The following is a 21,775-nucleotide window of genomic DNA, read 5'->3' on the forward strand; positions in this document are numbered from 1 at the left end:
GTGATTGTGAGCCGTACGTTGATGCATCGTAGAATTTACATATACTGATGACTCATAAATAGTTAATTATTCGCACATGAATAAAGAATACTAGCATAATTTTAGCATATATAGTAGTAATTCTTAATTCTTATCTATCTCGTTCCAAATACCAAATGCAATGTTGACATTCTTGTAGCAAAAGCCTTCTCCTTATCTAAGAGTTGTCTTATCTCACTTTTAACGGCCTCTTTTGCTTCAATTGATTCTCTCAGTTTATAAGAGGCAGGAAAGTTGGACATTCGGAGGAATAGTTATGTTTTTCATGACCTTTGTCTGGTAGAAAATAGTAGTAGATTAAATCATCATAAAAAATAAATAAATATATATATATGTATGTTTCACAAGGCACTTTGCTTTTATTTTTATGCAATTAGGTTAAGACAAACTCAATTTGCATTACATACACGCAAATGTTTCACAATTATTGATGTACGTGACCTCTATTGTAAGTTTACATGTGTGAATGACTGACAATCACTCAGTTCGCATGTGTGAATGACTGACAATCACTCATGTACGTGCGATCGATCGTGAGAGATATGGAAAGCAACCCTCTAGCTCTAGGCATGAATACAGAACTTGAGGTGTCTGTATAACACACAATTAAGCTCTCGTACTGGTACTTTGGATAGGTTCCTATCTCACATGGGTGTCCCCAGCGCAAAAGAAGAGTAGTACCTACATAGTAAATTAACATGGTCCACCACAAGACCGTGGGTTTCCTTCTAAGTTCCAACCCTAGTTCATCACGAGGATAGAATTTAATTCCTTCAAAAACTGGGGTGAATTTAGCAAAATAATAATAATAACTATGAAGAAGAAAGTAAACAACCCCACTTTACCATACACTAAGCTACGCAAAAAAGTTAATGAAATTAATAATTTCTTGAAGATTGCTAAAGTAAAGGTTTTCGTGTGGACAACTAACGCTAATCAAATCTTTGTTCATTGGAATGATTAGAAGTATTAATCACAACATTACACTTAAAACATTGATTGTAACCGTTAATCATGATTAGCTACTGCAATGTAATTAAGTTGGTTTTGTTTTTTGGAATTACTTGTTGAAGGGGATTATAAAAAATAACTCGATTGACCAGTTTAGGGTTTCTTAAGTCCCATTTGTTACAAAAGAAAAATCCCTAGCCGCTGTCCCCTTTGGAGCTCGGCGGCCACCCTTCGTACTTCATTCTCTTTTTTCTCCTCTCATCTCCTTTTCTCTCATTTTCTTTCTTTTCCCTATGGATTCTTTAGTTGGCATGACTCTATGGTTCTCTTCAGGTTATCTGAGAGGATGTGGAGCGGTAGTCCTCTTTCTTAGTTTGTTTTAGATTCTCACGATGGCCTTGTTTGTTTTTTGTTTATGATATTTTATTTTCTTTTGATTTTCAATATAGATTTGTTTTTACCATTGTGCTGCAAATCTTTATGGTAGGTTTGAGTACATGTGCTTATGGTTGTTGATTCAAGCATTTTAATCAATTTTTAGGTTGTGCATATTCTCTCAATATCAATTCAACTTGTTGCGTTTAGTCAAAGAAAAAATTGTATTCATATTTGATACCTTAATTACTTTGTACTTATTTTTATTTATCCAATTAATAAAACATTATTGCTTTTTTATATAATAAAAAATCCCATTTGTTACCTTTTACCACTTAAGAAATATAATTTATAAAGCGACTGAGTCTCATAATTCACGCAATTCTCGCGCTTTTGATTTAAAATTCAACTTAAAATTATTTGAAAATGGCTAAAAACGTTGTTGTCGTCGAGATTTTGATTTAAAATTGTTTATACACGTCGGTTTCGGCGGGTTGGTTAGGTTTTAGCTAAGTTCATGTAGGGGCATTCCTGTCTCTTCAGTTTGGAAGTTGGTAAAATAACTATTTTCTTTATTTATAAACAAAATTAAAAAAACAGTTTATGTGGGGGAGGCTATTTATTAAAAAAAACTCGCAGTAAATACCAGACAAACCTGAAAGTCACGTCAGTCGTGTTTGCACGCCGCCGTAATTAACTGCAGTCACTCTTCCAGTGTCGTGGCAAAAGCTCCAGTTTTTACTCGGATAAATAAAACGTTCTCGATTTTTTTTAAAATCTTCCGACTAGAAAAATAAAAAAATCCGAGCTTCGATTTTCAATGGGCACTGTTCTGCAGACACGGCATGAGAGCTTGTTCGTATTTTGTCACAGAGAAGAAAAAATGAGTTTTCTTTTTACAAGCGAGAGACGTACACGCGGTTGTGGAGGCGTAGATTCCTTGCCCATGGCGTCATATATTTGTTATAAATAAACAAATGTGAAAAAGTACTCTCTCTCTCTCTCTCTCTCTCTCCACTGAAACCGCATTTTATTTTATGCACAGTCGTTTCCTAACCTTTTCCTAATTTTCATGTGCTGCTTTGTTTTGCCTCGGGTACCTATATTCTCTCTGCTTCCTCCGGCGATCTCAGCAGGCGTCTCCAGAGCTACTGGTAGAATTCACCAGCTCGGCTTTACCGGCAAGTTTTCTCTGTTTGCTTTCCGTTTCAGCAGAAATTTATGTTCTTGAGGCTGTTTCGTTCTGAAGTTGGAAACTTTGCTTGTGATGGAATTGAGGGCTGTGAGTATGGTGATGTTGTTGAGGATGTTGAGGGCCTAAGTGGGTAATTGGTGGGTTTTGGCCAAGTGGGCAGCTTGTTTTAGCTCGATGGATATGTTGTGTACTGTTTTTGGATTTTTAGGGACCCTAGAGAGAATAGTTCCCAGAATTTATAGGGTTGTAATGTCAAGTTATTGATTTTCTAGGTGAAATCTAGAAATTCATAGCTGGGTTCATTTGGTTCTTGTTGAATTGGGTATTTATTTCTGGTAGAGTTTGACTGTAGTCATTATAGTATTTCTGGAATTTTGATTTATGGAGGCTTTTGGAGGCAGTGCTCGTAATTTCTATGGTCCGATGGTGTCGGATTTGAAGGCAGTTGGGAAGAAGAGTTTGGAATGGGATTTGAATGATTGTAAATGGGACGGTGATCTTTTTACTGCTAGTCCCTTGAATTCTATACCATCTGATTTTAGAAGTAGGCAGTTGTTCCCGGTCCAACCAGAAACTCCCTCCAATGCTGGTTTGTCCAACAGTTCTTCTTCTGGTTCGGATGATATCAGTCCAGGAAATGAGAAAGGTAAAAGAGAATTGGAGAAACGAAGAAGGGCTACTTTCGTAGAAAATGAAGAGTTAAATAATGAAGCTGGGTCTCTTAATCTTAAGCTTGGCGAGCAAGCTTACCCTATCATGGAAGGAGAGGTACAAACTGGGAAGAAGACAAAGATAGTTGGGACTACTTTAAACCGAGCAGTTTGTCAGGTGGAAGACTGTAAGGCTGATCTTAGCCATGCCAAGGATTACCACCGACGACATAAGGTCTGTGATATGCATTCTAAGGCAACTAAAGCACGGGTGGGAAATGTTTTGCAGCGGTTCTGTCAACAGTGTAGCAGGTTAGTTCCATTCTTTGGTTATCCTTGTATGGTGAGAACATCTCTAAAATTTTCTTGAATTAAGGTCCAGGTCATTATCTGTTCCTTTCTTATAGACATTCTTTCTACAAGATGAATTACAGAGTTTGTTTATGTAAGTTTCTCATTATTGGTTTGTTGTTTTCATGATTTGGGTCCATAGCTGTTCATTTCTGTGTTGTTATGTATAGTTGAACTTTGCAGACATTTCCTTTTGTTGAATTGCATCTTGGTTATACTCATGGGCAGGTTTCATGTTCTTCAAGAGTTTGATGAAGGAAAGAGAAGTTGTCGTAGGCGTTTGGCTGGCCATAATAGGAGGAGAAGAAAAACACATCCTGATCCGGTAGTTAATGGAGGCTCCTTGAATGATGAAAGAGGAAGCAGTTATCTATTGATTAGTTTGCTGAGAATACTCTCCAACATGCACTGTAAATATTTGTCTTATTGCACATCTAATTGCTGGCTGCTTTACTTAGACATTAAATTGATGTTAAACTGGGTACAAATTTGATCTTGTGCTGGATGCCATGGGCTATGTCAAAGTTTTTGTGTTCTTCTGCTCTTATGTTCAGTCAATATTTTATTGAGGCTTGTTGGAAAATGATTTTGCCAATAAACTTTTAATAAATGAACATCTATTTGTTTACCTGTTTTGTTTACTGGGAGGAAATGGCATATAATTTGATGGGTCCCTAACTGCTTAAGGTGCTTTATTTTTAATACAAGTGACAAAATGCTAGTTTGTTCTGAGGTTAATTTGATGAAAATTTGAATTTTGATGGCTAGCATGAAAAACTTTCAGCCTTTCTGTAAGAAGTTTGTATTTGATGCCTAGGCATGAGACTAAAATCTGCGACCTTGTCCCTGAGTTTGATGTACAGACCTTAATGTTGAAAAAATTTCAAATTTCTTACTCCAGATTATTCCTTGTATGCTTGAAATTTCATCCTCTGCACCATTGTTTTGTGCACTTTCTTTCTCTGGTTTTTGGACTGTCCATATTTCACATTCTAGGACACATGAAAAGTGGGCCTGGTAAAGGGAATTCCAATTCCCTAGAAACAAATTCTTTAGGAAATTATGTCTCAGCAATAGTGTTATTATAGTATTTGATTGATCATGTTTGTTTGTTTGTTTTGTTTTTCTTATCATTTAGTGTCATTTATCAGACTTATTTGACTCCACATATGGTGCCTTCTATAAATTGCAGCTAATAGTTCTGATCAAACAAAGGATCAGGATCTGCTATCTCATCTTTTGAGGAGTCTAGCCAATCTTGCTGGCACAGTTGATGGAAGGAGCATATCTGCATTGCTGCCAGGATCTCAAGGTTTACTTAATAGTGGGCCATCAGTCCAGACTGCACAAAAGGTCCCAGATACGGTTTCCAATGGCTGTGAACCCAGTAGGCCTTCTGTTTCGGCCTCTAAGAGGGATGACTGTGTTAATCTTGAGGACCCTTTAAGGCCCATTCGACAGTGTACTACAGTACCTGCGTCAGATCTACTACAAAAGAGAATATCTTCAGTTGATGCTGATCATAGAAGTCTACAAGTTGTTTCAGGTCTACAGGCCGCCAAGCCACTTCCCTCAAGAGACAGTGTTCCATCCAAGTCAGTTGCACCAGATGCTACAATGGGGAGGATGCAGTTAAATGGCATTGATTTAAATAATACATACGACGATTCCCAGGACTATTTAGAGAACCTGGGGAGTTCTCATTCCCCTGTAAATCCGGGGACAGTGTCTCTTGGTTTTCCCTTATGGATGCAGCAGGAGTCGCAAAAGTCTAGCCCACCCCAGACAAGTGGAACTTCAGACTCAACTTCTACTCAGTCACCATCAACTTCTAGTGGAGAGGGTCAGGTATGTTCTTGTTCTAATTGCATCTCATTCATCTATGTTATTGATTGGTATTGTAATGCTTATAAATGCCTTTATTGTGGATGTTGCTCAGTCCACTGTCTAATTTCACTTGGCTCTCTGTTCATCAGATTATATTGAATGACCTCAATAATTTAGACTTTCATTTCTTTGGTGTTCTATTTATCAAATCGATCTTTTTTCTGAAACAAGAAATGAAGCTGTCAATTATCATTAATCAGTAGTATATCCCATAACCTGCCCTTTTCTTTTGGATACAAGAATATCTTTGCTTTCTCTTTGATTCAGCAGTTTGGTGGCAATGTTTTGATTTCTGAACTTGTCCATTTATCTTGTCAATTGATTGACGAAACATGAAGTACTTGGTTATGGCGTACCTAATAAGCACTTGTTTTGTGGCGTAAAAGTTGAGACAGATTTTTTTCTTTTATTTATTGCTGTTTTTGTATAGATACATGTATGTGTATGCTTCTGTTTGATACCGTTAATAGATTTGTAGTCAAATTATAGGTGGTTATAGGCTATAGCAGTTAAAATGGAGCATCATTTTTATTATATGTTTTTAATGTAAATGGCTAGTCTGTAAAATGTTTCTGCAGTGTTATGCCTCTTAACCACTCTATTTCTGCCATATTTCAGAGTCGCACGGATCGAATTGTTTTTAAACTCTTTGGAAAAGACCCAAATGATCTTCCATTTGTTCTGCGATCACAGGTAATCTTGTGTCTGGATTTTTCTTCTTAACCATGTAACTTGGTGTTTCATTACATAGACAGCTGATTTATAAATTACTTTGAATATCCAGATCCTTGACTGGTTGTCCCACAGTCCTTCAGACATTGAAAGCTACATAAGGCCAGGCTGTATCATTTTGACAATTTACCTCCGTCTAGAAAAATCCACGTGGGAGGAGGTATGCTTCTAGGCTGATGCCAGATTGTAGATTGCCGATCCTTGTATCGGAAAGATCTCTTTTCTTGTCCTTAATTGTTATGTTTGCATACAGCTCTGCTGTCATCTGGGATCCAATTTGAAACGACTTTTACATGCTGCCAATGATCCTTTTTGGACAACAGGATGGGTGTATACGAGGGTACAACAAAATGTAGCTTTTACATACAATGGTTTGTTATCTCTCTCTCTCTCTCTCTCTCTCTCTCTCTCTCTCTCGCTCTCTATCTTGTATGTATATGCATTGGACAGGATATATAAATATATGTCTTGCTTTATTTAGTTATTCATTTATATTTTTTCTAGTGCGTATAGGGATTGACCAGGACAGTCATGTTATGAATGAAAAAGAATTTTGATTAGTTATGTCTGTCCTGCAGGTCAGGTTGTCCTAGACACACCCTTACCTCTGAAAAGCCACAAACATTGCAGGATATCATACGTCAAACCAATTGCAGTCTCTTTATCTGAGAGAGCTCAATTTGTAGTAAAAGGCTTTAATCTTTCTCGTTCCACCACAAGGTATCCTTCATCTTTTTATTCATGCCTCATTGATTTTTTCAATACCTCCATTGATTTTGGACCTTTCCAGTTTTAGATGTTTCAGAATTTATAACTACCAGGATAAGTGGGCAAGTACTAAGTCCTAGTTCATGACAGGTTGCTCTGTGCTCTAGAAGGGAAGTATCTAGCCCAAGAAACTTGTTATGACTTGATAGATAGTGCTGATACAACCGTTGAGCATCATGAGCAACAGTGCCTCAGATTCTCCTGCTCTATACCAAATGTTACTGGCCGAGGATTCATTGAGGTACTGTCATATGCCTAATAGATTTTTATATTTCCTTTGAAGTGAGCTTTAGCTATTGGTAGTAAATTTAGGTATGTGTATGATAAATTATATGAATTTTTTTAACAGAGCAAGATCAGTAAAAAATATTGAACTCTACCAGTGATATGTGTCCTTTATTAAAAGTTCTTCAGTCTTGTGATTTGAACTTGTGTTGATATCAGACCTACAGAGGCCATGTGAAGTCCACCGTGTAACCACTAAGCATTCATTTAGTTTTTTCCAGAAGTTGCGTTTGGTTACTCTGAAACTGATATCCAATTTTGGAAGTTAATTTGTTTTCCAGAGCAGTTGAATCTTGGCTCACTATAGGCAATCATCTTTGTTATTTAGCTAATATAAACCTATTCCCTTTCTTCTGCAATGTACATCTTGGTTGGCCAATTTTTCACACAATTTTCTTCAGAATCCTTGTATAAAATTTTCTTATGAAAACGTCTTCAATTATTACATTCAAAAGGGCATTCAACTGGATTGTGAAAAGAATATACCAAAGACGCTTGAAGTCCTATAAAAAAGAAGCAAGAAAAGAGAAGGATCAGGCTTAAAATGAAACGAGAAAGGTTCAAGACAGTGCATTAATAGAAGAGTGCTCTGTGTAAAACTATCTGTTTCAGTTTGTGAAGAATGCATGAAGTCTGTAGTTTTGAATCTTTTGACTTCAATTTTAATCAGGTTGAAGATCATGGTCTTAGCAGCAGCTTCTTTCCATTTATAGTTGCAGACCAGGAAGTATGTTCAGAGATTTGTATGTTGGAGGGTGCGATTGAGGTGGCTGAAACTGCTGATGACATCCTGAGAGAACCAGAAAAATTGGAAGCCAAGAACCTAGCTATGGACTTTATACATGAATTGGGTTGGCTTCTTCATAGAAGTCACACTAAGTTTAGACTTGGTCACATGGATCCCAACTTAGATCTTTTTCCTTTTAGACGGTTCAGGTTGCTTATGGAGTTCTCCATGGACCATGATTGGTGTGCTGTAGTGAAGAAACTCTTGGGCATTCTGTTTGAGGGTACTGTTGACGCTGGAGAACATCCTTCCATTGAGCTTGCATTATTGGATATGAGCCTCCTCCACAGAGCTGTGCGAAGAAAGTGCAGGTCTATGGTGGAACTCTTGTTAAGGTTTGTCCCAGATACAGGTTTAGATAAAACAGGGTCTGAGCAGAAGCAACAAGTTGACAGGGATGGAAACAATTTCTTATTTAAACCCGATGCAGTTGGGCCCATGGGCGGGTTGACTCCTCTTCATGTTGCAGCCAGTACTGATGGCTGTGAGATCATATTGGACGCCTTAACTGATGATCCTGGAAAGGTAATTTCTCCTTAGTCTACAATGAAATTTTATTTTATATTTGTATGTAAAAATCACAATGAGTTTGCTACCATCAGATCCTTCCTAGGTATTTGACCTTTTGCTCATACAACTGACTTGTGTCTCTGTTCATTCTCTACCACACATGAAGTTTGATACCTTAAATCGTTCTAGTTTCAAGCATGTTAGGACTGCTGTTAATTGCTAAGAACACTATGGGTCTGCCTTCTTTAGGTGGGAATTGAAGCATGGAAATATGCTAGAGACGGTACAGGATTGACACCAAATGATTATGCATGCCTGCGAGGCCGCTACTCCTATCTCCATATTGTCCAGAGGAAAATCAGCAAGAAATTAGAAAGCGGGCAGGTGGTGCTTGATATCCCTGGCACTATCTTAGACAGCAACAGCAAGCAGAAGCAATCAGATGGACATAAATCCTCAAAAGTAGCCAGCTTGGAGACTGAAAAGATTGAAATAAAAGCAATGCAGGGACATTGTAAGTTATGTGAAATGAAACTAGCTTATGGCAACACAAGGTCACTGGTGTACAGGCCGGCAATGCTGTCAATGGTAGCCATCGCTGCCGTCTGTGTTTGTGTAGCCTTGCTCTTTAAAAGCTCGCCTGAAGTTGTTTACGTGTTCCAGCCCTTCAGGTGGGAACTCTTGAAGTACGGCCCAAGCTAAGGCAGTTAACCATGTTAAGTCTGAGTTATTGTCACACCGTGGCTCTAGGCCATTTCTGTTAATCCTATGTTTACCTATAACTCTATAGGGAACGTATGTACCGGTTTTCTATATCCGTTAAGATTTGATGGGAAGTGTACTGTATGTATTAATGGTAGTTCATATAAAGTATGTATAGGGAAAGTTTCAAGTACATAGAAGTATTGACTAATTATATAGACATGATGGCATATACTTTATTTGTTTAATTTCTTTTTTAAAATACAACATTTGTTTGCTTAAACCCAATTTATTGGTGCAATTTAATGGTTCTAGATTGTATGAACAGAAACGCCGAACCTTAATTAATTCTATAATGTTTTTAGTTTGACTTGGGATAATTGATCCCAATATTTTAATTTGGAGAACTTTTCCTATGAAAAATCGAGGGGACTAGATTATTTTCAATGCAGTCCAAATCTAATTTACCAACCAAATAAATATCCCAGTTTCCTGTTTTGTCTCCCTTTAGTAGGGATCGTTAGTTGGAAGAAGAATTTGAACACAAAACTTCAAATGGAGAGGATATATCATCAAACAAACTAAACTGACTCACTTAGTCAAAGTTGACTCATATTTTGATATAACATTGTTGTCTACTGCGATAAGTTAGATTCATCTTCCTATATACACAATTATTACGTTGTTTTATGTTTGAACTATTATTTGGTTTTAATTGCAACAATAATAGTTCAATCATTGAGCGACCAAATCTTGATTGTGAATTAATTACAATAAAATAGGTCCAGTTCGCATCCAAATGGAGTATGAGTTTGAAGGATAAAGAAGTCATTTGAGTGCCCCTGCTTCTCAGGCCACTACCTCTCTCCACTGATACCGCATTTAATACATACCAGTCTTTTCCTAACCTTTTCCTAATTTTCATGTGCTGATTTGTTTTGCCTCGGGGCCCTATATTCTCTCTGCCTCATCCGGCGATCTCACCAGTCTTCATCATCTCTCAGCATCTACCAATTCACCAACTCGTACATATCTGCCGGCAAGTTTCTCTCTTTCAGTCGTTTCCCTTTTTATTTGCATAAAGCTTTGCCCTTTAAGTTGTGTAGCTGAAGTTTCTTTTATGAAGTTTAAAGCATTGCTCAAGATGTAATTGAGGGCTAGTGAATTTGGTGTTGTGTGTATGATGTTGAGGGATTAAGTGGGTAATTGGTGGATTTTGGGCTCTGGGCAGCTGTTGTTGAGCTCCGTGGATATGTTTGTGTACTATTTTTGGATTTTTGGGACAGTAGAGAGAACAATTTTCAGCAATTTATGGGTTTGTTGAGTTGTAGCTGTTAAGTAATTGTTTCTTTGGTAAAATATATAGTTTCATCTCTGAGTTCTTTTTGGTTCCTATTCAATTGGGTATATTTGTATCTGGTGGAGTTTGACTTTAGTCATTGTAATATTTCTGGGTTTTTGGTATCTTGATCTATGGAGGCTGAATTTGGAGGCAAGGCTCATAGTTACTATGGTATGAAGGCAGTTGGAAAAAAGAGTTTCGAATGGGATTTGAATGATTGGAAATGGGATGGTGATCTTTTTACTGCTAGTCCCTTGAATTCTGTACCATCTGCTTGTAGGAGTAAGCAGTTGTTTCCAGTTAGGCCAGAAACTCCCTCCAATGCTGGTTTGTCCAACAGTTCTTCTTCTGGATCAGACAATATCAGTCCGGGGAATGAGAAAGGTAAAAGAGAACTGGAGAAACGGAGAAGGGCTGTTTTTGTGGAAAACGAAGTTCATGATGAAGCTGGGTCTCTTAATCTTAATCTTGGTGGGCAAGCTTACCCCATTATGGAAGGAGAGGTACAGACTGGGAAGAAGACAAAGATAGTTGGGACTACTTCAAATCGTGCAATTTGTCAGGTGGAGGACTGTAAGGCTGATCTTAGCAATGCCAAGGATTACCACCGACGGCATAAGGTCTGTGATATGCATTCTAAAGCAAGTACAGCACTGGTGGGAAATGCTATGCAGCGGTTCTGTCAACAGTGTAGCAGGTTAGTTCCATTGTATTGTTATTTCTTGTTTGATAGAAACATTTCGAAGATTTTCTTGAATTAAGATAAGGTCATTGATTTGTTGCTTTCTAATACACATTCCTTCTAGAAGATGAAATACAGAGTTTGGTTTTGTAAGATTCTTATTATGGGATTGTTGTTCTTATGATTTGGGTTTGTGGCTGTTTATTGCGGTGTTTGGTATATTAGAGTTCTGCAGAAATTTTCTTTTGTTGAATTTAATGTAACAGGGTTACACCCATGGACAGGTTTCATGTTCTTCAAGAGTTTGATGAAGGGAAGAGAAGTTGTCGCAGGCGTTTGGCTGGCCATAATAGGAGGAGAAGAAAAACACATCCTGATACTACAGCTAATGGAGGTTCATTAAATGATGAAAGAGGAAGCAGTTATCTATTGATTAGCTTGCTGAGAATACTCTCCAATATGCACTGTAAGCCTTTGTCTTATTTATCGCACATTCAATTGTCTGCTGTTTTACCGGACATTGAATTAATGTTAATTGGTTACATGATTGATCTTCTGCTTGATGCTATTTCCAGTGTCAAATTTCTGGTGCTGTCATGCTCTTATGTTCATTCACTTTTTATTTTTATTGAGGCTTGTTGGAAAATAGCTTTGTCACTCAACTTTTATTAACTCTACAAAGTCTACATTTAGTTTCTATTGGGAGGCATTTGTATATCAGTTGATGGATCCCAGAAAAAATAATTGTTGGAAATTTTTTCCACAATCGTATTATACTAGTGTGTGATTGATTATGTTTCTTTTAGTCCTCTCATTTTATGCGTGTCATTTGTTAGACCTATTTGACTCCACATTTTATGCCTTGTATAAATTGCAGCTAGCAGTTCTGATCAAACAAAAGATCAGGATCTGCTATCTCATCTACTGAGGAGCCTAGCCAATCTTGCTGGTACGGCGGATGGAAGAAACATATCTACATTGCTGCAGGGATCTCAAGGTTTATTTAACAGTGGGACATCTGTCCAGATCATAAAGGTGCCAGATGTGGATGATGGTGTTAATCTTGAGGATTTAAGGCCTGTAGGACAGTGTTCAGTAGTACCTGCATCAGATATGTTAGAGAGGAGAATATCTTCAGTTGATGATCCTGGAAGTCTGCAAGTTCTTTCAGGTCTACAGGCCACTGAGCCACTACCCTCAAGAGACAGTTCTGAATCAAAATCAGTTACACCGGAAGCTACAAGTAGAAGGTTCCAGTTAAATGGCATTGATTTAAATAATTCATATGATGATTCACAGGACTATTTAGAGAACCTAGGGAATTCTCATGTTCCTGCAAGTCCAGGGACTGCATCTCTTGGTTTTTCTTCATGGATGCAGCGCGATTCCCACAAGTCAAGCCCACCTCAGACAAGTGGGAATTCAGACTTAACTTCTACTCAGTCACCATCAAGTTCCAGTGGAGAGGCTCAGGTATATATCCTTGTTGTAAATACCTCTATTCCCTATATAATTGCTTAGCAATATAAGGCTTATAAATGCCTTTTTTGTGGATGATGCTCCGCCCTCTGCTCGTAATCATGTGGCTCCCACCTGTTCATCAATTATATTGACCTACGAACTTTGGTCTTTAATTTCATTGTGTTCTCGACTGTACTATGTCTTTTTGTTATTTCTTTTTCTTGAAACAAGGGATTAAGCTGTCAATTGTCATTAACCATTATACAGCATTTAAAGTGGAGCTACATTTTGTATTTGATAGGCCAGTATGTAAAATTTGCCTGCAGTTTTACTTCTCTTAACTGTTCTTTTCCTGCCACATATCAGAGTCGCACAGATCGAATTGTTTTTAAACTCTTCGGGAAAGACCCAAATGATCTTCCATTCATTCTGCGATCACAGGTTATCATTTTTGCCTTGATTCTTACTCTTTTCAATGTAACCTGGTGTTTCATTCCACATACAGCATGATATAAATATTTTATGTATTATTTTGAATATCAGATCCTCGACTGGTTATCCCACAGCCCTACAGACATTGAAAGCTACATAAGGCCGGGCTGTATCATCTTGACAATTTACCTTCGTCTAGAAAAATCCACGTGGGAGGAGGTATGCTTCTATTCTGATGCCAGAATTAGGTTACTGATCCGTGTAAAAGGAAGATAATTTCTTCATCTCCTTAGTTGTTATGTTTGCATACAGCTCTGTTGTCATCTGGGTTCCAGTTTGAAAACACTTCTAGATGCTGCCAATGATCCATTTTGGAGAACAGGATGGGTGTATACTAGGGTGCAACACTTTGTAACATTTACGTACAATGGTTTGTGCTCTCTCTCTCTCTCTCCCCCCTTCTATGTATCTATACATGTAGTCTATATGGCTCCGTATGTGTGTGTACACACTCGTGTATTTAGTGTCTGTATAAAAATCTTTCTATTTTAGTTTTTCATTATGCTTTATTGTTGCTGGTCATGAATCATGATCTATTTAGTTATTCATTTATTTATTTTCTAATTCATATGGGGATTGACCAAAAAAAAATTATGTTTCGAAAGAGAGAGTATTTTGATCACTTATGCCTGTCCTGCAGGTCAAGTTGTCTTAGACACACCCTTACCTCTTAAAAGCGATAAGAGTTGCAGGATATCATACATCAAGCCAATTGCAGTCTCTGTATCTGAGAGGGCTCAGTTTGTAGTAAAAGGCTTTAACCTTTCTCATTCCGCCACAAGGTTCCTTCATCTTTTGTTCATGTCTCATTACTTTGTTTTCAATAAGCCCACTGATTTGTAGACCTCTCTTAGTTTTAGATGCTTTTCAAAATTAATACCTTTCAGGATAACTGGGAAAATACTAAACCGTAGCTCTTGACAGGTTACTCTGTGCTCTAGAAGGGAAGTATCTGGTGCAAGAAACTTGTTATGACATGATGGATGGTGTACATACAACTGTTGAGCATGATGAGCTGCAGTGCCTCAAATTCTCCTGCTCTATACCAGATGTTACTGGGCGAGGATTCATTGAGGTTCTATCATATGTCTAATTTAACTTTTCCCCTTCCCCCTTCTGTAATGTACATTTTGAACCACCCATTTTTCACAAAATTGGTCCAGAATCCCTCTATAGATTTTGCTTATAAAACATTTTCGTATTACATTAACCAAAGTGCATTGAGGAGCTGGGCATTCAAAAGAAGTCTGAAAAGAATATACCGAACAACTCGAAGTGCTATAAACAAGAAGCTAGAAGGAAAAGGGTCATAAGGTTAAAACGGAAAAAGAGAAAGTTTCAAGACAGTGCCTTAACAGAAGAATGCTCTGCATATACCATTTGTTTCTGTTGCCGAAGAATGCTTGAAATATTTAGTTCTCATTTTTATAATCAAATTTTTTATTATCAGGTCGAAGATCATGGTCTCAGCAGCAGCTTCTTTCCCTTTATAGTTGCAGAGCAGGAAGTATGTTCAGAAATTTGTATGCTGGAGGGTGAGATTGAGGTGGCTGAAAGTGCTGATGCTGAAAAATTGGAAGCCAAGAATCAAGCCTTGGACTTTATACATGAATTGGGTTGGCTCCTCCATAGGAGTCGAGCGAAGTTTAGACTTGGTCACTCGGATCCAAACCTGGATCTATTTCCTTTTAGCAGGTTCAGGTTGCTTATGGAGTTTTCGATTGAGCATGATTGGTGTGTTGTAGTGAAGAAACTCTTGAGCATTCTGTTCGAGGGTACTGTTGATGCTGGAGAACATACTTCCGTTGAGTTTGCGTTATTGGATATGAGCCTCCTCCACAGAGCTGTGCGAAGAAATTGCAGATCTATGGTAGAGTTCTTGTTAAAATTTATCCCAAATCAAGGTTTAACAGGATCGGAGCAGAAGCAACAAGTTGACAGGGATGGCAACAGTTTCTTGTTTAAACCTGATGCAGTTGGGCCCATGGGGTTGACTCCTCTTCATGTTGCTGCCAGTGCTGATGGCTATGAGCACGTATTGGATGCCTTAACTGATGATCCTGGAAAGGTAATTTCTCCTTGATCAAAATTATATATTATATTTCTAATTCTACCTAGAAATCGCTATGAGCTTGCTACAACCTCCGTCGCATATAGTATCCATTTGACCTTTGCTCATACAATTGACTTGTGTCTCTTGTCATTGTGTTTATTGTTTCACGCATGTTAGGACTGCAATTAATTTTTATGAACCTTTTTTGGGTCCATTTTAAATTGTTATGAAGATATTTGTTGGCATTGTTGGATTTTTTATATTCTGTTAGTGTTTAGTGTATACCATGCTAAAATATGAAAACTATGAGAGAATATTTGTTTGTGGAAATTTTCTGTGTATTCTTCTCCTTGTAGGAGGTCATATTTATAATACAACGAAACCTGAATGGGCAAGTAAATAATAAATTCCTAAATCTATTTAAAGTAGGAAATAAGAAATTAAAGTAAATCAATTACAATTATAATAGGAATTCTTGGTGTGTAAGGAAATGAAGTCAATTTCCACAAGTCATGCCAACATACCAATGACAATGCGATTCTTTAGATTGTTGTAGTTTCAAGCATGTTGATTGCTACTGTCATGCACATTCTTTTGACTTCTGGCTGATTTTAAATTGTAGATTGTTAGATAATCCAATCATCATATTGATCTCGCTCTTCTTTCTTTAGGTGGGAATTGAAGCATGGAAAAATGCTCGAGACAGTACAGGATTGACACCATATGATTATGCATGCCTTCAAAGCCGCTACTCCTATGTCCATCTTGTCCAGAGGAAAATCAGCAAGACATTAGAAAGCGGGCATGTGGTGCTTGATATCCCTGGTGTTATCTTAGACAGAAACGGCAAGCAGAAGCAATCTGAAGCGTATAAACCATCAAGAGTAGCCAGCTTGGAAACTGAAAAGATTGAAATGAAAGCGATACTGCGACATTGTAAGTTATGCGCACAGAAACCAGCTTATGGCAACACAAGGTCACTAGTGTACAGGCCGGCAATGCTGTCAATGGTGGCCGTTGCTGCTGTCTGCGTTTGTGTAGCCTTGCTCTTTAAAAGCACACCGGAAGTTCTTTTCGTGTTCCAGCCCTTCAGGTGGGAACTGTTGAAGTTTGGCTCAAGCTGAGGTAGACTTGCGTGTGTTTATTCTTCGTGACTCTGGTTATAGGCCGTTTCTTTTGAAGTACATAGGAGTATCGACCGATGAAATAGACCTGAAATTAGCCTTTTCTGATGTATGGGCTTTTGGTGATTGCCCCCCAGGTTTTATTGTTAAGACAACCAACTTTTGCTTCCCCTATCATTGTATGTGAACAACAATACCGTTACAAACTGGTTAGCACATAATTTATTTGTTTTGTTTTGTTTTTTCAAAATAAAGCATTCAGGTGATTTCCCTTGGGACGGTATGCCATTATTGGTGCAACTTGATGGCCTTAGCCATGTATAAAGCTCAACAAATTACTACATAAACGAGCAAATGTGGGTTAGACGCCACCCGCTTCCTTGTATTCAAGTTTAGATCTCCATTTCTATAGATCAGATTTTCCTTTTTGCTTTTAAGTAATATCTTATCACTTTTTAATTACGTTAATTAATAATTATGTTCTAATAATTATTTCTTTAGTGAATAATTAGTATTTAAATATTTTATTAACTTCATAAATTACTTAATATATAGTAATTAATTATTTTAAATTATTTTGTGGACTTTGTTTTTTATTTTTTTATACATTATTTTGTTTAGTTTAATTTGCAATTAAGTAATATTTTAGCTTAATTTAATTATATTAATTATTATTTATTTAATGCAGTCCCGATCTCTTGGATCACAGGAGTTCAAGAGATTGTGGTCACCCACCGTTGGATATTAATCCAATGGTTCAAAAAAGTTTTTTAAAAGGAGTGCAAGAGTGAGTGAACCGTTGAATTTACATCCAACGGTGAGTAACCATAAATCTCTTGGACCTCTGTAGTCCGAGAGATCAGGACTGTTATTTAATGAATCACTTTTTCTAAGTGCCATATTTTCCTGGAACAATAATGTTAGGGACATCAAAATTTTGTGTACCAAATTTGTATACCAAATGATGTGGCACATGTCAAATCATTAATTTTAAACTAATTAAATGGCCACGTATATTTAAGAATGATTAATTTTTAATAAAAATAAAAATAATAATCCTGAGTATAACCCTAAATTCCCATTATTAATCATATGTTATTTATCAAGCCGCTGCACCACCATGTTTCCCCACCAAGGTAGTTGCCGGACTGCCTATCTTACCGCCAGATCGGGCAGCACTGTGCCATCACTGCCTCTATATTGGTCATAATCCCATAAAGCTTTCATAATGCCAAGGAAGAGATTCATGCCACATACTGTGACTGATGAAAACATATTACTTTTTGAATAATATTTGCAATTAAGCAATATCTTAATCTGATTTAATTATATTTAATGAACCACTTTTTCTGACTTCCACATTTTCTTGGAAATGGACCTTACATTTTATTTATTTTGCTCTATCCATGGATAACACGCAGAGATGAGGAAATGGCTCCTTTCGTTGCGGGAGTGAAGCGGAATTACATATTTAGTGGAATTTGTAGCATTGCAGCAAATGCATCCACCAAGGTTTGTACCTTCCATAGAATCTTTTGTTAGATCATTCATGAAATTCCATCTGCTGGTGTTGCAAATTGTAGTTTTAGAGATATGTGCTATATACTATATATACATTTCCTAAATTCCTTCGGACCGATTTTATTTTATTTTTGTTATGTTGATTGCTGAATGCTTATGAGAGATAATGCAATCTTAACAGACTTCTGCTGATATGAAATTCATCAACCTTCTTGGGGTTCAGCAGATATGTCGGAATTCAATTGCCCTGAAACATGTAAGTCATTTTCTAATCCATATATGATAATTTAATAAATTCCTTAATATATAGTAACTAATTACTTTAAATTATTTTGTGTACTTTGTTTTCTATTTTTTTTAATGCAAAATTATTATTTTTAGTTTAATATTTACAATTAAGTAATATCTTATGATTTGGTTATATTAAATTATTCTTTATTTAATGAAACACTTTTTCTAAGTGCCACATTTTCCTCCAAACTCTAACCATCAATTAGGCTTGGATACTCACGTAACTCGAGTTAGGGGTTTTATGATTAGAGTTTGGATCTCAATATACGGTTAGTATAACATAGGGTTATAAAATATATTAATATTTAAAAGGCTTAAGTGCTATAGTGCCGTCTGAAACATTGGTCAATTCCCATTAAACTCCCTTAAAGTTAAAGTGATCCACTTTGTCCCCTTGACCGAAGTTTTGTGTCTCACTTTGCCCCTCACCATCAAGTCTGTTAAAAATGCTGACGTGGCACCAATGAGACCCATTATTTTGCTAAACTAAGTGTCATGTGTGAAGAAAAAAAAATTAAAAATTAAAAATTGTCTTTTAAAAAACATAATTTAACTATTAAAAATAAAAATAATACTTTAAAACTAAAAAATCCCCAATTTCCCTCCTCCAACCCCATTATCCCTTCCCAATCGCCATCACCACAACCACAACCACCCCCAACTCAAACTGGCCTTTCTATTCTCTTCCCACCGCCGACTCTCTCTCATTTTATCCCTCTCTTCCCATTTCTCTTTTTTAACGAAAAAAACCATTTCTCTTTCAGACCAGTGCTGCCCTCCACCGCAACGTCACCACCGCCATCATCCATCCTATGTGCCCCCTCCCTTCCTCCATCGTTGTCAGCATCTTTTCTCTCTCACTCTCGTCTCTCCCTCTCTCTCCTCATGAGTCAAGCTAACATTAGATCTAGAAATCAGCCTCCAATATTGCTAACGCAGAGAGAGAGAGAGAGAGAGAGAGAGAGAGAGAGAGAGAGAGAGAGAGAGAGAGAGAGAGAGAGAGAGGGCGAGAGATGAGATAGAAAGAAAGGGGATTTGAGTTGCAGCCTGACAGGACCCGACCCAAATTTCACTTTGGAATCCGTGTCGAACCCCGTGTGAGTCCAACACCTAGCAGGTGTCAAGATGAATGACTAAACTGCCCTTTTTGCCCTAATTCAAAAACTGCTTTAAGATTTGACTTCTACTGGAAAACTAGCAGAGTCTCCCCTGAAAAACGGACATTTACCAAATTATTTGTGCATGTAGAAAACATAATTCTATAATCTCAATCGTTCAGCATACAAGAATTTCGTCTATTTGCAATTCAATAGTGATTCAAATGGAACTCAGGCCCGTACAACATAATCAAAACATTGACATTCACTTTGTTATAAACGAGAATTAACGGTAATCCAAAATTTGCTTAATTACAATGGGTTTCAAACTAAACCAATTCAAAGCACAAATCAACTGTTTATTTTGTGGCTGCACCTAGATAACTCTAGGTTGCCTACGTACCCTTACTAAGGGATCAAGCCACACGTAGTTCTTTATATATATAAATAATAATAAAAAGTTCAACTCATAAGTAAGCACAAGAATAAATATCACTTAATAAAATAGTTGTGAATTGTATAATATCCTTTGAACTTAGAAAACTCTCAATTCTTATCTCATAACTCTAAAAACATGTATTAAAACTTTCACCAAAAAGTATCAAGATAAAATCATTAATTTTAGCTTAAACATCTCAAAACCCAAATTCTCTCCACCTAGGCGTACCCCCATTCATAATCAGTCAATTCCACTAATATTCCGTCAATTCCAATAATATTCCGTCAATTCCAATAATATTCCATTAATTTCAATAATATTCCTTCAATTCCAAGTACCATGTATGTTACAACCTCGCAAAACTCAGGGGACACGTGGTCTACCTGAGAATGCACATCCTTGCAGAACTTAGGAGACATGTAGTCAGCCCGAGAACGCATATCCTCATAGCACATGACTCAGGCGTCCCCGAGACTCCTGGGGCATTTTCATAATTGATAAGAATGTCCAAAGGCAACTGGGGGGGGGGGGGGGGGGGGGGGGGGGGGGTGTACCCCCGTGGTGGGTTTGAAAATCATATTCCATAAATCCACTTACACAAGTCCTTTATTAAAACGAGATCAGTCACAGCATTTCTTAATTGAATTTAACCATACATCATCTTTCAAAATTGTTCTCAACTGCATTTAAATATGTATCCCATACTACTGAGAAGAGGGATCCCTCAAATAAGCTTATTTGAGGGACACCCCTTGTAGGCCCCACTTCGGATTGTATTTCACTAATCCAAACCTTCTATTTTGTAGATACTCATTCAAAGATCATCTTTACAAAAAATCACTTGAATCCGATATCATTTGACCACTCAATTAAGTTATTGAAATTTTAGCATTTTCTTGAAGCACCGTGTTCATTGATTTTGTAAGACACAATTGGATGTCGAAACGGTTTCTGATTTGTCTAATTTTTTGTAAGGATGATCTATGAATGAAGACCTAAAAAATAGATGGTTTGGATCATTGGAAAAAAAATTGTAGGGTACCCTAAAGGGTGTCCCTCAAATAAAATTATTTGAGGGATCCCTCAATAGAAGGGGACTGTATATATATATATATATATTAAATATAAACATATACTTAGATATTTAATTAATTTCTTACTCACATCAAAATCCCATTAACAAACCATTCCCAACTATTCACAACTAAACATAATATAAAATACTTAAAAAAGTAAAAGTGATTACATAATAACTCATGAACATTTAAATAATCTTCCATAGTATGATATGATTCTATAACAACCCTCCAATTACAAAGAAAGATAACAACAAAATTTCCTTAAAGAAAACTAACAATGGCCTCAACCGAGTCGACAAAGCCCACAATCTAAATTGACTATACTAGTAGGGCTCACAACCTCAATTTGTTAGTTGCCAATTCCTATTGGTCCATAACCATAAGTTCAGCTCATTCTAAAGGTCTCGTCACAATCTAACAGTCGGATTGACCCCGATCATGGAATTGATCAATTGAGCCCACGGGGCCCACATTCTCTGATTTCTGATCCGAAAGTTCCTATAAGTCTGACAAGGTCTACTTAACATGTCCGGAGAGTTCGGTCTCGATCGTCGAATCGCTCCTGATCGCACGATCGGATGGTCACCATTTTGCGTAAACTTTGAATCATTTGTTTAGAGTACTCGGGACTCCGATTCTTGATCCACGAGTTCCTACAAGATCCTAGAGGTTCCTAGATCAACTTATTTGAAAATGGAGTCGATCCAACGGTCCAAACATATCGAACCCGGATATCACCTAATATGTAAAAATCTGTTCGACCGTCAAACGATAACCAAATTTGAATCCGAGCATACCATCGTGCTAGGGATGACATGGTGGATCATTTTAGGACCAAATGGGGCCACCCAAACTTGGCCAACCGCTGCACACTCGTGGGTGGCTTGAGTAAATTTTCGATGACGGAAATTTCTCAATTCACCCATCAATACTTGTACCTACGTGATCAGGACAACTAGGGG

General features: G+C 37.2%; 2 protein-coding genes across 2 annotated transcripts; both read left to right on the forward strand.

Annotated features, from left to right (window-relative positions):
• Positions 2,352-9,520, forward strand: LOC18788682 (squamosa promoter-binding-like protein 1). Its single transcript, XM_007225333.2, has 10 exons — positions 2,352-3,522; positions 3,790-3,971; positions 4,754-5,409; positions 6,067-6,141; positions 6,233-6,340; positions 6,434-6,551; positions 6,759-6,900; positions 7,039-7,189; positions 7,904-8,545; positions 8,780-9,520. The coding sequence occupies exons 1-10, from the start codon at positions 2,942-2,944 to the stop codon at positions 9,230-9,232; spliced, it is 3,108 nt and encodes a 1,035-aa protein (XP_007225395.1). The 5' UTR covers positions 2,352-2,941; the 3' UTR covers positions 9,233-9,520.
• LOC18791788 (squamosa promoter-binding-like protein 1) lies at positions 10,028-16,727 on the forward strand. The gene is made up of 10 exons (XM_007225318.2): positions 10,028-11,271; positions 11,541-11,722; positions 12,134-12,729; positions 13,084-13,158; positions 13,261-13,368; positions 13,462-13,579; positions 13,850-13,991; positions 14,134-14,284; positions 14,660-15,277; positions 15,934-16,727. Exons 1-10 carry the CDS (start codon positions 10,706-10,708, stop codon positions 16,384-16,386), a joined length of 3,009 nt encoding a protein of 1,002 aa, XP_007225380.1. The 5' UTR covers positions 10,028-10,705; the 3' UTR covers positions 16,387-16,727.

The sequence above is a fragment of the Prunus persica genome, chromosome G1 (assembly GCF_000346465.2).
Source record: "Prunus persica cultivar Lovell chromosome G1, Prunus_persica_NCBIv2, whole genome shotgun sequence".
Lineage (NCBI taxonomy): Eukaryota > Viridiplantae > Streptophyta > Magnoliopsida > Rosales > Rosaceae > Prunus > Prunus persica.